Source organism: Cucurbita moschata, unplaced genomic scaffold, assembly GCF_002738365.1.
Source record: "Cucurbita moschata cultivar Rifu unplaced genomic scaffold, Cmos_1.0 Cmo_Scf00027, whole genome shotgun sequence".
NCBI lineage: Eukaryota > Viridiplantae > Streptophyta > Magnoliopsida > Cucurbitales > Cucurbitaceae > Cucurbita > Cucurbita moschata.
In genome coordinates this window covers 2,846,128-2,860,527 of record NW_019268543.1, presented here as the reverse complement: position 1 = coordinate 2,860,527, position 14,400 = coordinate 2,846,128, and the positions used below count along the sequence as shown (strand labels likewise).

At 36.6% G+C, this 14,400-nt stretch overlaps 2 protein-coding genes across 3 annotated transcripts; one reads left to right on the top strand and one right to left on the bottom strand.

Annotated features, from left to right (window-relative positions):
* Positions 1 to 160: 160 nt before the first annotated feature.
* Positions 161 to 3,990, bottom strand: LOC111462345 (universal stress protein PHOS34-like). 2 transcript variants are annotated; one of them, XM_023105859.1, is made up of 5 exons: positions 3,684 to 3,990; positions 3,497 to 3,600; positions 2,802 to 2,920; positions 1,062 to 1,164; positions 161 to 714 (listed from the first exon to the last, which is right to left on the bottom strand). In XM_023105859.1, exons 1-4 carry the CDS (start codon positions 3,886 to 3,888, stop codon positions 1,071 to 1,073), a joined length of 522 nt encoding a protein of 173 aa, XP_022961627.1. In that variant the 5' UTR covers positions 3,889 to 3,990; the 3' UTR covers positions 161 to 714; positions 1,062 to 1,070. The 2 variants fall into 2 exon arrangements, with proteins under 2 accessions (XP_022961627.1, XP_022961628.1); XM_023105860.1 differs by having other exon boundaries at positions 161 to 707.
* A 2,231-nt stretch (positions 3,991 to 6,221) lies between these two features.
* On the top strand, positions 6,222 to 13,552 carry LOC111462638 (ubiquitin carboxyl-terminal hydrolase 16-like). Its single transcript, XM_023106304.1, has 11 exons — positions 6,222 to 6,933; positions 8,291 to 9,713; positions 9,790 to 9,878; positions 10,169 to 10,254; positions 10,365 to 10,527; positions 10,601 to 10,721; positions 11,121 to 11,278; positions 11,365 to 11,449; positions 11,547 to 11,759; positions 12,583 to 12,644; positions 12,727 to 13,552. Exons 1-11 carry the CDS (start codon positions 6,653 to 6,655, stop codon positions 13,361 to 13,363), a joined length of 3,318 nt encoding a protein of 1,105 aa, XP_022962072.1. The 5' UTR covers positions 6,222 to 6,652; the 3' UTR covers positions 13,364 to 13,552.
* The last annotated feature ends 848 nt before the right edge of the window (positions 13,553 to 14,400 follow it).

Here is a 14,400-nt window from a genome sequence, read left to right as displayed (position 1 = left end):
CTGCTAGCGGTGAATCTAGGGCTTTACAATATTCTAAAATATTTATATTCTAACAATTATTTTAAATGCTCACAGATAATATTGAACTTTTGAAAGAAAAAAAAAAAGTAGAAATAAGGACTCAATGATTATAAAATGAAAGCATTACAACCAAAATATGATAACAAGCCAAAGTACAGGACGGTGAATTTTCAATTATTATTTCATACAATCATATAATTCAGAGAAAGGGAAAGAAAAAGTCACATGCCACACAGGAGCCACGTGTCTCCCCAAAAAGGAATCACATTCACAGTCCTTCTGTCCAAGAGTCGAGGCACAATAATTTCACAACAAATATCTGCTGTAACAGAAAAAAAGGTTCAACCCAGCTTTTTGACATGCAGGGACAAAATAGAAAGAATAATACACAATTTTACTCGGACAGGACAATTTTCAGTAGCCAAGCCATGGAAGATGGTCAGCTGGACAAGGATTTGTCTGTAAACAATGGGGGCAACAGGTGATGTCGCGAAGCCTAGGAAATACAGAAACAGAGGAACTTCCTGTTTACTGTTTTGGAAACTTGCCTATGGCTGCACAAGATGGCTCGCACAATACAAAATAGCAGAACGGGAAGCAGAAAAGCAAACCAATTGATGAATAATACGTGTCACGAGCATCAGCATTGATAAGACGGTAACGGGCACACATAACGAAAGAGAAACCTGCAATCTAAGTGAAATATATAATGATTAGTTATATTTATATTAGCATTGCTGCAAACAAGAATCAAATTTGAGCAGGGGGTTGGGGGGAACTAAAGGAGTATTAAATCTGGACTTATATAGTTGAATAAGGAGACATAACGTATTCACAGAATGGACAAATTGAATCGTGGTGAACATTTGCTTCGTTTCATTTTCAAGGTAAGATATGAGAACAATGGTGACTCAATTATGTATATAAGCAAATCTCAATCAACATAAAAGTGCCAGGAGATATCTACAACGACATAAAAACAGAGAAAATCGGTGGTACGGAAATCTTTTAGGCTCGAATGCATGAAGAGTTGGGTGTACCTATTAAGATCAAGCCGAACTGCCCCTTTTCTTGTCCTTGACTATGATGACTGGGCATTCTACATGATTGGTGCAGTAGTTGCTGACACTTCCCAAGAACATCCTGCATGAAGCAGTATGATCACAAAGGCATGTAAATAATCCATTCACTTCAGCAGTCGATCGAAGTTATTTTCCAACAAAATGCAAGGAACTATATCGACAATAGTGGTCCGGAATATGATAACAAAACAATGGTAAGTAATAAAACATAAAACAAGATGGTCATGATAGCAAAGCGAGACTGCTGGTGTGCTGCACATACACTAGGAGTGCAAGTGGGGAAGGGAGAAGATCAGTAGTTGGCGAGTGTTGATGGAATTGTTAATGGAGTAGGTACTACGGTCCCCAATTTTGTAATAGGACAGGTGACCTTGTAAGGTATCTCCCTTATAATTCATGATATTAAGAGCAGGAAGAACAGTCACAAGGGCTTTACTCACCCTCCTCACACTGCTCCTCACACTGCTCCTATTTCAAAATAAAAGCCACCTTCTACGGCATCCCCCCAAACATATAAGCGTATGAGCTCACTAACCATACTTCTCTGACTTCTAACTAACTGTCGGTGGTGAATTCCTTCTTTGCGCTTTCTAAAATACGTATTAACCATGGCCATAGGAAGCATCACGTTTATCTTGTCCAGTAGGAGGCCCTTGCATGGCATTGGAACATGTTGGAATTTTGGGCTTAGAGTTTCCTCTAAGAGGGAGAGTTCTTGTGTGTTCCTCTGCATCTGTTATTTTTGGTGGTTATTGCCTATCAGATCATTGATATCTTATATATATGAGTGTATGTTGAAAAACAAAAGGGAACAGAATAAGGGCAGGGGCGAGGAACCCCCTCACAAACAAAAGACTAATGGAGCACAGCTTCCCAATTGTGGAGTAGTTGAGTTGGGCTACAATTATACAAAAAAAAATTCATGTTTCTAAGACACCATAGAGAGAACGCAATTTCTATATTGCTGAAAAAAGAATCAAAAGTAATAGACTTTTCTTTAAAGAATCCTTTTATTTCTCTTCTTCCGTAACTCCCAAACAAGCATCCGGGTAGCACACCTCCATAAGATTTTACTCCTGCCTTTAAAGATCCAACCATTTAAAGCTTCAATAAGCCAATCCTTAATCATCTCAGGCCGTTAAACAGAAAAACCAAAAGCTTTAAGGATCTGATTCCACCCTCTCGAAGCAGGATAGCAGTTAAGGAAAAGGTGTTCCATGGATTATTCATCTTTCAGGCATAAGGCACACACCAAAGGGGAACGAGACATAGTCGTGAGCTTACGTTGTAGCCTTTCACGAGTATTCAAATTTTTATAGGAAAGGCTTCACAAAAGAACTTTAATCTTGTTTGGAACATTGAATTTCCAAATAACATCGATCAAGGGAGATTTGAGCTTTAAGCTAGTCTCCGTTGATTTGATAAGGACTGGAATACTTGGAATATGCAACAAAGTCACTCTAGCTTTACTTTTAATTTGGAGACAAGACTGGAATACTTGGAATAGGCAAGCAGATGATTTGATGAATTATTTGACGCATCAGATTTTAATAGTTAGCAATACAGTACAGTCTCTAACATCACAAAATCTACATGCTAGCATTATTCATACCAAGAAGCAACAGCTACTATTTGATCATAGTGTGGCTTGCAGAAAAATAGCGATCGACATTAGCTAAGACTATTATGTAACCATACCTTTTGATGGGGCCAAAAGCACGGGACCCCATAACTAGCAAATCAGCATGCAAATTCTCAGCCGCTTCACAGATCTTTTCCTTTGGATCTCCGATTACCACTTTAGTTTCCACGTTCACCTAAAAATTGCATAATGAGTTTGCTGCAACCATTAGTTCAACTGGAGAAAATGCCTCGCTGACTTGAAATTGATACCCACAGATACATTAAGGAAACTAAAAGCACTCGACAAGCAAGAATACACCATATATAAAAATTGTTGAAGCAAATTATTGCGTAATTTCATTAGTTTCGGGATAAAAGAATAAAAGAAACGACACAAAGTGAAAGAGATCTGAAGATTTCACTGAGATTGTTCTCCTTGACTCTAAATTGACGGCATACCGTACACCACCACACACTAACAATTCATAATATTTTCTGAAAATTAAGCCCGTTTGACAACAAACATTTGCAGATGGAAGTAGTATTTATATGCTTGAGTTTCAAAAACCAAAAACCAAATGGTTAAAGGGGGCTAAACGATTCAAATCCACTAATAACTAATTTGACCAGTTAAATTCTATTAAGAAGTTTGCAATCCGAAGTAAAATATCTATGCTAACTCGCAGAGTCGCAATTAGCAAGAATAACCGAGTTAAAAGAGCACAATGAAAATGAATTTAGGCGAAAGGTTCCAAATAGTGGAGCCTAACTTTGTACTCGGAGCAAATCCGTGAAGCATGATCCAATATCGCAGCTGTAATCCGCCTCTGATGCGACTCAATCGCTGCCGTGAAAGCAGGAACCTCCAGATCGCCTACATCAAATTAAAACATTAAACTTAGATAACTCCCAACAACAGCTCAGAAATGAGCGTGAGAAAATAGTATAGGACTCAACTAGGGCCACCAAAGGGGATTGGACCAGGACTGAGACCGGCGGCGATTGTAGGAGGAGGTTGAACATGCAGCACAATAAAAGTACCGTCATTGGAGTCCGGCGCCGATGAACGGAGCTTGAGATTTTCAAACGCCCACCGTAAAGCGCCCATGCTCTCCTCGCTGCCGTCAACGGCCACGATCACGCATCGAAGATCGGCAGACATGGTTCACAATTCCGCTGACGATTTACCGGTGTGATTCTCAACCTCTTTAGCGTTTACGGTCGCTGACTTCCAGTTGCAGCCGCGGGAAGGTTCTCGAGCACAACGTGACGACCCTTTAGCGCGCCAATGGCCGTTTACAGACTTACACGCCACGTAAGCGTTATTGGGCTTCGGCCCAACAAAATATAGTGGGCCTAACTCCAATCACATGGCCCAAAATTCCGTACATATCCTTGGAGAAAGTTTGTCATATTTGTTATACGTTCTTCCATTTTTAAAATTTGTTATAATTTCCTCTCGAAAAACTATTTATATATATTTTTTAAAAATTCAATAAATTAATAAAAATACCTATTTAAAAAAAAATACTAATAATTTTTATTTAAATATATATTTTTTAATTTTTTTAATTTATTAATAAAATATAAATTTTATGAACATTTTTTTATTAATTTACCCCAAACTAACATATACTTAAAAAACGCGAAAAGTGTGAAAGAAAAATGACGTCACCGACATTTGATTGTTTGAGGTTTTATTTATTAATTATTATTATTTTGGGCCGCACGTGACGTGTGCAGCCGTCCCTACGATTTGATTCGTGCCATTTTAAAATACTAATAATTTAATATAAATTTTTTATTTTTCATGCTTAAATTCAAATATTTCTCCAAAATAAGCGAAAATTATAATATGAAAATGAAAAGAAAATAAATAAATAAATACAAAATAAAATTAAAAGCAAAAAAATCGTATTAAACTTAAATAACGATAACAAATAAAATTTTAAAATATATTTTTATTAGTATAAACACGTGTTGTCAAGGGACCTACGTTGTATGTATTGAAGCATGCTGCATGGAACATGTGCAAGACACATAAGCGTGACACAGTCCAAGACTAAAACAACATAAATAAATAATTCACGGTAATATTTTAATTTAAAATTTATAATAAAAAAAAATACGAGACAACGTGACTCGAGAAAATAATAGGTTAACCAAATATGTTGACAAAAACATTTTAAAACTAAGAGAATAATAATTAAAAAAATATTGACGTTAACAATTAGATTAATAATAGAAATAGCTTTTGGATACGGTCAAGAGCTACAAATAGAAAATGGTCCCTCTTTAGCTTTATAGGTCTTTCCATACATGGGAATGGCTACTAATTAAACCGTACTTGTGCTATTTTGAATCAATTTACGTTTATTGGTCGAGAGCATATTTATTTGAGATGTTTTTAATTGGTTCGGTGCAGGTGGACCAAATGTTCTTTAAGACATCTACTTAACCGACGAAAATTATAGTTAAATGCAACATTAAAAAAATTATCTATTAAAAATACTTTAAAATTATTGTTTTTTTTAATATATAAAAGAATATAATAAAAATTTCGATACAAAACCTGATCTCGTGGAAATAAATAAATAGTATGCGTTGACAAGGATTGAAAGAGGGGACAAGAAAGACTTCTCAATGTATTTATCAATTATAAATTATAATTATATATATAAAATTTTTAATGTTCGACAGATTCTTTAATCGTATAATAGGCGAATTTAAATATTGTTTTACGCATTTATTTATAAATTTTAGTAATTTAGTAGGCTTAGGGTTTAGGGTTTCGTGATTCAATATAACTCAACTCTCTATTTTTGTTGTCGGGTTGTTATTTTTTAAAAATTATTTAAAAAAATATATTTATCCACCGTACAAGTTACATTAATAAATAAATAAAAACTATATAACTTAAATATTAAACTTTTACAAGTCAGGACGTATTATTAATATAGGGTTACCGACGTTAATTATTATTAATATTTTTAAAAGCAGAATTTGGTTGTAATCCAATTTTTGAGTTCTGACCAATAAAAAATATATATAAATCCACAAACCGAACGGATTTTTTTTTTCAATTTTCTAAAAATTGAATTCAAATAAATAAATAAAAACCAATCGCTGAACCGTACGAAATGAAAAGAAGATAACCGGTTAGTATCATGGGCAACAAACCGAACCGGATGGGGCATTACAGTGGACCGCTTTTGAGATGGGCCCACCCATATATTCGGAGGCAAGGAATTCGCGGTTTCCAACGCCACTAAACCGGAGAAAAATACAAATACCTTACCCCCGACCGCCAATTTTCTTATTTGAGAATTTTCTCTCTTTTAAATTATTTTTTTCATTTAAAAAAATTAAAAACATTAAATTTACATTTATATATTCCTCAATTTTTATTGTTTTAATTTTACTTTTTCCCATAACGTAATCCACAAACTCGAATATTATTAAATAAAATAATTATTTAATATATTTTGTTTTTCTCTCATTCATTGGTTTTCATCTCCCTCGCTCTGGTTTCTGACCTTTCTCTTTCCCCAAGAAAGAGACAAAGAGAGAAAAAAGCTCCATTGATCTGAGCTCTGCAACAATAAGCATTGTTTTTCTGTCCAATCCACGAGCTCGAGCTGTTTCATAAGCTCACTCCACCTTTGATTTTGCTCCAACTACGCGACATTCTTCTCTTGTTCATTTTCCCCTCTTTTCAGCCATTTCTTTTTTTGGCAATTTCTTGTTTCAAGGATTTTTGTTCTGTTCGCATGACCAAATCACTCGGCGTTACCATTGGCATCCTTGCCCTAATCTGCAAGCTAATCGAGGAATCTATGTGTTGTTACATACTTAGAAGCTTAGGTTCTAGTGGTTCTGGTGATTCTGGTGAATTCTGGTGGGTGCATTTTGATTCCTCAGGATAAATGCTTGTCGCTTGGGATTTAGGGTTTCAGAGCCTTGTTCTTGCGGCGTGTTTGGTTATTCCTGTTATTATTCTTGTTATTCGTCACAAATGGCGGCTTGGTATGGCGAGGAAGGAAGAGATCAACTGGCTATTGGTCTTGGCGTCGGAGGAAGCTGCTAAGATTGAACATGAGGCTTCGTTTGGGTACATTCCTGCGCCGGTTTCTCTGAATCTTCACTGTGCTCTTTGTTTCAGTCCCACGACTACCCGCTGCGCTCGTTGTAAAGCAGTTCGATACTGGTACTCCGATCTTAGATTCTTTGTGGGATGCTTTTTTGAAGTTAATGATTTGATGTTTCGGCTTTGTAAATGGCGTTTAATGTCGTGTGATTGTTTTCCACTTTTGTTTTTTTATTGTTGGGAGGTTCTTTTCCTTTTCCTTTTTTTTTTTTTTCGGTTTGATCTTTTTCCCCTTTTCTTGATTTGGGATTTTATGGGAAATCCGGGGAATTGTGTTTTTGATCCTTGTGTCTACATCTTCTGACTACTAAATCTGTTATTCCATTCCTTTCTTCCAAGTAAAGACAGTCTTAACTGCATAACACTTTCAAATTCTATCACTTTTGGGACAAGGAGATTGGAGTCCATGGCATAGTTATGGCATAATCAGACTATAACAGTCACCAAAAAGGCTGAGATTTAATGTTCTTCAAGTTAGCAACTAATTTATCTGCTCTTTTGTAATAATGTATCAGTTGAAAGTGTTGGATGAAAGTCCCACGTCGGCTAGTTTAGGGAATAATCATGGGTTTATAATCAAGGAATACTATCTCCATTGGTATGAGGCATTTTGGGGAAGCCCAAAGCAAAGCCACGAGAGCTTATGCTCAAAGTGGACAATATCATACCATTGTGGAGAATCGTGTTCATCTAATAGAAAGTTACCAACCGCTAGAAAAATCTGAATAAGGGTAAAAGGTCTAAGAACGCATTCGATATCTGAAATCCCATCTAGGTGTTAGCTTAGGGGTTAGAGGAGGCGTGTTCGAGCAAACTCGAATCCCTTTTTATACTTGACTGGACCCAGGGAATTGTGAAGTTCACTGACGATACTTAACTTGAACATTTATTGAGAGTTGAGAAAACCCCTTTGTACTTTTTTGACAATGCTTGAACCTTCCCCGGATGTATGTTTGTTGATGGGATTGTGGAGTATCTCCTGTAATGAAGAATTGTCAATTGGTTAGAAGAGGTAATGACATGTACTCTCATTACAGGGAGGACGAATTCGATTCTTCTTACTTCTCTTGGATGGATTGGAAAATCGATATTTCTCATTACTTCCATATTATTAAGCATAAAACAGCATGCTTGGTCTTTTTAGGATAATATGATCAAAACCAGAGCTTTCTGATAGTGCATGTATGCACATTTTTGGATCCAGTATCTCTAATCTGGATAATTCTTATTCCTCATTCACATTGCAGGCTGTAAATGTGTACGCACGATCCAATAGTCTCAAGCATGCTTACTGAATGTTAGCTTTTGTGTTTTGTATTTTGCTAGATAATTGCACTAACATGTTTGATAAAGATTATTCCATTCATGCTGATACTTCCTTCAATGATTCCTTTTATGTTGCCGTTTTGACCTTCAGTTCTGGTCATTGTCAAATTATTCACTGGCGTCAAGGTCATAAAGACGAATGCCGCCCACCCAAAACGTCAGATTGGTCTTCGGAGAAGGAAAAGGATTCCGAGGACAAGTTAGGAGTCCAATCCCACTCTGGAAGCTGTGGCAAAAAGTTTGATACTGACAATGGGCAACATGTAGAACCAGATAAGATCTTGTATGATAAACTTACATCTCCAGACTCTGGTTACTCTAGTCATAGTCCAAGTCAAAAGGATGTTAGTGTGAAGTTGCACGCAGATGAGGCCGGAAATTCAACTTCAGAACTGCCAGATACTAATTTATATGAATTCCACTCTTCTACATCAAACACTGAATCATCTGATGATGTGTTTGTGAGTGAGAATGAGAGCGTGTCCAGTTCCCCACGATCTGAAGGATATTCGTCTGCTCAAAATTCCTTTGACAAGGATAATTCTACATCCAGAGTATCAATTGTTGGCCCAAACAAGCCATTATCTCCTAACTATGCTCACTTTGTAAACCAAACTGAAAGTCAGCCCGTAGTCACTGGGATTGGAACAGATTATGATACCCCTTCAAGGGCTGCTAAAGTTAGAGGTATAAGTGGGAGCTGTGAAGCTGCTTCTTCCAATTTTCAATGTACTAATGGAAATTCTACTGGGGCGAAATGTGATTTTCATGAAGACTCTGTCCCATCTAGTATTAATGGTGCCAACAGCAGAAACGATTCAGGAAACCATTCGTTACTGCGTTTTTCATTCAGCTTATCTGGAGGTACTTCTCAGTCCAAAGCACAAGTAGCTCAAGTAAATGAAAATGTAGCCGATGGTAATCTTCCTCCTACTTTGGGGATTTGCAAAACTAGTGAATCTACTTTGCTAACAGCTATCAAGGCAGAATCTTTAAAGGTTAGACATTCCCCATCAAGCTGCAAAGGCTCTCAAGATATAGATAACACCGCTAAGAAATTGTCAGATCGCCCTGTAGTGAGTTCCATGTTATCTTCTTCCACTTGTATCAATCCGTTTCCTGTTGCTTCTAAATCTGAATCAAGTAGTGTTCGTGATTCAAATACTAGTATGTCAGTACCCTTGAAGTCTGAAAGGTCGGGCCCTGTTTTCATCGAGCCAGGTGATGCACCAAGTATTTCAAAGCATTGTGGCCATGGATATTTAGTGGATGATTCAAGTGTTCATTTGCCTTCAAGTATTGGAAGGGACCCAGTTCCTCCAATTCATTCTAGAAAAATTGGTGCCATACAAGTTGGTGCTGGCATTTCCTCTCTGGATGTGAACTTATTGTCAAAGCCAGTTTATGGCTTCAGACCTTTTGCTCCCAATGAGCTTAGAAAATCTAATTCAGATCGTTCGGTTCGTGGTTATGTAGCTAATGGCAATGGGAATACTGGAAAACACAATAACAAGGTCGTTTACTTGTTTATTTCGTCCGAATGTAATTTGGTTTGGTTGGCAATTTGATTAATAAGTTGTCTTTATACAGGGAGACTTTCCATATGAGCTTTTTATCAACCTATATAATTGGAATAAAGTGGAGCTCCAACCATCTGGCCTTGTCAACTGCGGGAACAGGTTGTTATAGTTACTATGTTGTTTTTAAAAAAATCGAAAAGTATTATAGTAAGGTCGCAAGTATGAGGTGTATTCTACGTCTTCTCCGTTCATTACAGAGATTTAAGCGGTCTAATTTAGCCCCTGCTGCTTAAAGCTGAATATTCAAAATGTATGTGCAATTTTACAGAAATTTATAGATTTTTTATATGAAACAATTAGTCTTGTCATTACATTTTTTTTTATTCTTTAGTGGAGCAGTTTATCTCAATGCTTTTAATACAAGTAACTCTTATTCTTACGTTATGCAGCTGTTATGCAAATGTAGTACTCCAGTGTTTGACATTCACTCCTCCTTTGACAGCCTATTTTCTTCAGGGGCTGCATTCTAAAGCATGTATACAGGATGCTACATTTTATCTCTTTGTATTAAGTTCTACTTTATAACAATAGCTTTAAATTTCTATGGCTTAACGTATTGTTTTTGCTTTTGTTTTTGCATATTAGGTGCCAAGGAGAGATGGTGTTTTACCTGTGAGTTTGAAAGTCTAATACTTGAGGCAAAAGAAGGCAAATCTCCACTATCTCCTCTCAGAATAATTTCTCAACTGAAAAAAATTGGAAGTCAACTCGTCAACGGAAAAGAGGAGGATGCGCACGAGTTTTTGAGGTCTTATTTCGAAAAAAATCTTGCTCGTTTCCAATCTTATTTCTTCCAGTAGATTAATGAGTTAGTTTGGCAGGTGTGCTATTGACACAATGCAATCTATTTGCTTTATGGAAGCTCAAGCAGGTCGATCAGGCCCCGTGGAAGAAGAAACAACTCTAATCGACCTTACATTTGGAGGCTATCTTCTATCAAAGGTAGTTCGGTGTCTTATCAGTTAAGGATATTCAGCATATCCGTAACCCAAGAAAATTGTCGTGCGAACCGCTATAAATCTTTAGAGTTGTGTTAGGTATCCAATTATAGAAATTATAAGAAAACAGCAAAGATTACTACTATATTGCAATATCAATGAAGAAAGTATAATATCAATAGCCTTTCCTGTTTATAACAAAGATTCTCTAGCTAATTTCCATTAGTATCCTTACTACCATTGCTAATATACCCCCAATAGTACCATTACAAGTTGATCTTGTTGTGCTTATACCATTGCTTTCAATTTGATACTCACTTGCAGATCAAATGCACACACCTACCATTACAAGTTGATCTTGTTGTGCTCATACCATTGCTTTCAATTTGATACTCACTTGCAGATCAAATGCACAAGGTGTGAGAACAAATCCGAACGAATCGAAAGGATTTTAGATCTTACTGTTGAGATAAGTGGGGATATTGAAACAATCGAAGAGGCCCTTCAACAATATACAAACCCTGAGGTTTTAGACGGGGACAATAGATACCAATGTAGCAGGTTAATACATTGATTCTCTCTTTATATATGCTCCATCCTATCGTCTCCTTCCTAATTATATTTATTTGTGATCTGAAATCATTCAGATGCAAATCTTACGTGAAAGCGAAGAAAAGGCTATCAATATTGGAGGCTCCCAACATCCTGACCATAGCATTAAAACGATTCCAGGTTTCCCTTCAACTAATTGATGTTTATCATTTGCATATTTAGATAAAATGCTGAGCGTTTCTTTTTCTAAGTTCTTTATTTTGTTTATCCAATTCAGTCAGGCAAATTTGGGAAGCTGAATAAGCCGGTTATTTTTTCGGAAATCCTAGATTTGGCCCCCTATATGAGTAGCAGAAGTGATAAGTCACCTGTATACAGGCTTTATGGAGTGATTGTTCATTTGGATGTCATGAATGCCGCATTTTCTGGTCACTATGTGTGCTATATCAGGAATAATCAAAACAAGTGGTTCAAGATTGATGATAGCGCGGTATGTTATCAAATTCTATCACTCTATATTTTGTTCGATATGAAGGCTATCCTAGGTCGTTTTCTTCGTTAATCTTTTAACTTTTTTCTTTATTTACACGTTTTTAATGTTCCGCTCTATTTTTACTACAGCTACTATGGAAGCATTAACCATTCTTAGAGGTTGGGAGTGCAAATAAAGTTCATTAATACGTAGGCCAGAGACAATATTTTTATTGGTATGAAGCCTTTTGGGTGAAACCTAAAGCAAAACCACGATGGTTTATGCCAAAAATGGATAATACATAACACTATAGAGGTATGTAGAGGGTTGTTGTCCTTAACAAATGGTATAAGAACCATGTCCCGAACTTAGCGGTGCAGATAGAATCTTTGGCTGCTAAATAAAGGGAGTTGCGGGCCTCATAAGAAGAGAAGAAGGGTCAGTTTAGATAAGAGCAAGATGGGTAACTGACTATTCGAGGGGAGATTCAATGGTACTTTGTTCGAGTAGAGGATTGCTGGGTCCGACTAGACTCTCATATTGGCTAAGATAAGGGAAGATCATATGGGTATTAAGTAAGAGTTGATCTCCATTAGTATAAGGATTTTTGAATGAAACCAAAAATAAAATCATGAGCTATTTTGCTCGTTCTTAACATAAGAACATTAAATGCTGTCTCTCTCTCAATGACGAACATCGTTCGTTCAACGCTCTGTTTTAGTAATTAGTAGTTGATCCATCTAGCAGCTTTTAGGCGAAGTTTTATCGTGTTCGAATTACATTTTACATGGATGGATGCTATTCTCAGAGACGTGACTTTCGTTTTTATATGTTTGGGTAGGTAACAGCTATGGATCTTGAAAACGTACTAACAAGAGGGGCATACATGCTCTTTTATGCAAGGTACACTTTGGGGCTAAAACGATTTGTTCTTGAGCAATTATTGTTTGAATCCTTCATTATTTGACGACAGATAACCTTGCAGATGCTCACCTAGGGCCCCAAGGCTAATAAGAAGCAAAATTATGACTGATTCCAAAGATGGAAGCATTCCATCTTGGATCAATGGGAGGAGTAGCTCATCTAAATCAAGTCCCAACGCCACATACCCCGATTCCCAGAACCTTCATACCAAGATCAATACATCAAACGATCCTTCAAATATCAGTTCGTTTTATCGAAAATTCCACCAGCTCCAGAAGCTCATGGACGAGGACTTATCGAGCGAGAGTTCTTCTCTTCTCAGTAACTCTGATGAAACTTCATGCAGTACTAACAGCAGCAGTGACTCCACGAACACTGACGACTTACCAGAGTTTATTTACAGCGATTCTGGATGCAGTTGGAACGGTTTTCATAATGCTTCTGATATAGACGCATCGTTACCATCCTCGTCTTCGTCCTCCCCACTTTTGCATCCAGCTCATTCGAGCCGATGCTCACCAGTTGGTCCTAAAACAACAGAGAAACCTCGTCCCAATCTCTCGAGTAGGAAAGAATCTAACTGTAGGGAAGAAAGTGTGCATTTGATGGAGGGTAAAGATGGTGTTTGGTTGCATTCTGACCGTAGCAGACAAGGTAGAAATGTAGTGAGTAATGGTAGTTGGAGAAGAGAAAGGTAAAAAAAGGTAAATATTTGATAATGAAAATGTATACTGAGCTCAGAGGTGAGTAAATAGTACTTAGGAAATGCTTAGAGAGCTGATTCTTTTTGAAAGGGTCAGCTGTTAATATTTTGTTACTCGCATCTGATATTATTATTATTATTATTCATTACGGTTAATAATAAGATCTTCAACTTTTAGAATAAATTCCTCTCCTACATTTGGATCATAGACTTGTAGGGTATTTTCCAATTTCCTAAAATGCCCACCTCTTTGGATCTTTCATATATTATTAGATCGGGTTAAGAAGGGTAAAAATTACATCAAAGTTTGAGTTCGAGATGTACATTTAATTTGTGGATTCGTGAGAAATTTTTTGTTTAAGCAGGGAAATATACATAAATAGATACTATGTTTACAAATGGATCCCGTCCTTACATCTCATTTAGGATTAGGAATAGGCTTACGGACCTGTTTTTTAATCTCTCCCGCGGGCTTCTATTGAATCGACAAATAGGTTTGATTGTCCACATCTCTGGATAATTCAAATCGAATATCCTAAATTATTTTTTTATATTTTTTTTTTATTATTATTATTTTGTAGATATGAGAATTGAAATAGGGAAGCAGGGTCGTCACGAAATTATGATTCCCATCCCATGGATGCCTCTAATTTAAGTTCGTTAAAGACAACAATATGAAAGTTATTCCGAGCATAATTATGTAAATAAGACACTAATTACCCACTCGAGATGATTAAATCGTTTATATTTGCATATTTTTTTTATTCAAAAGTCAACATACGGTGGTTGAAGATGGCAGAAGGCAATAAAAGCGAAAGGATTGCAAAGGGAATCATCTGAGTCCATGGCCGCCGCCGGCCATTTTTGAGACGCGCATTTCGAACAGAACAGAGCAAAGCAACGGCTTCTTCAGCTTCGATTTCACCTTTTGAGATTCCAATGTTTTTGGTTTGGCTTGCATTAACTAATCTAATCGGTGCCTTTCTAATCCATGCCCGACAAACAAATTTAAAAAAAAAAAAAAAAAAAAAA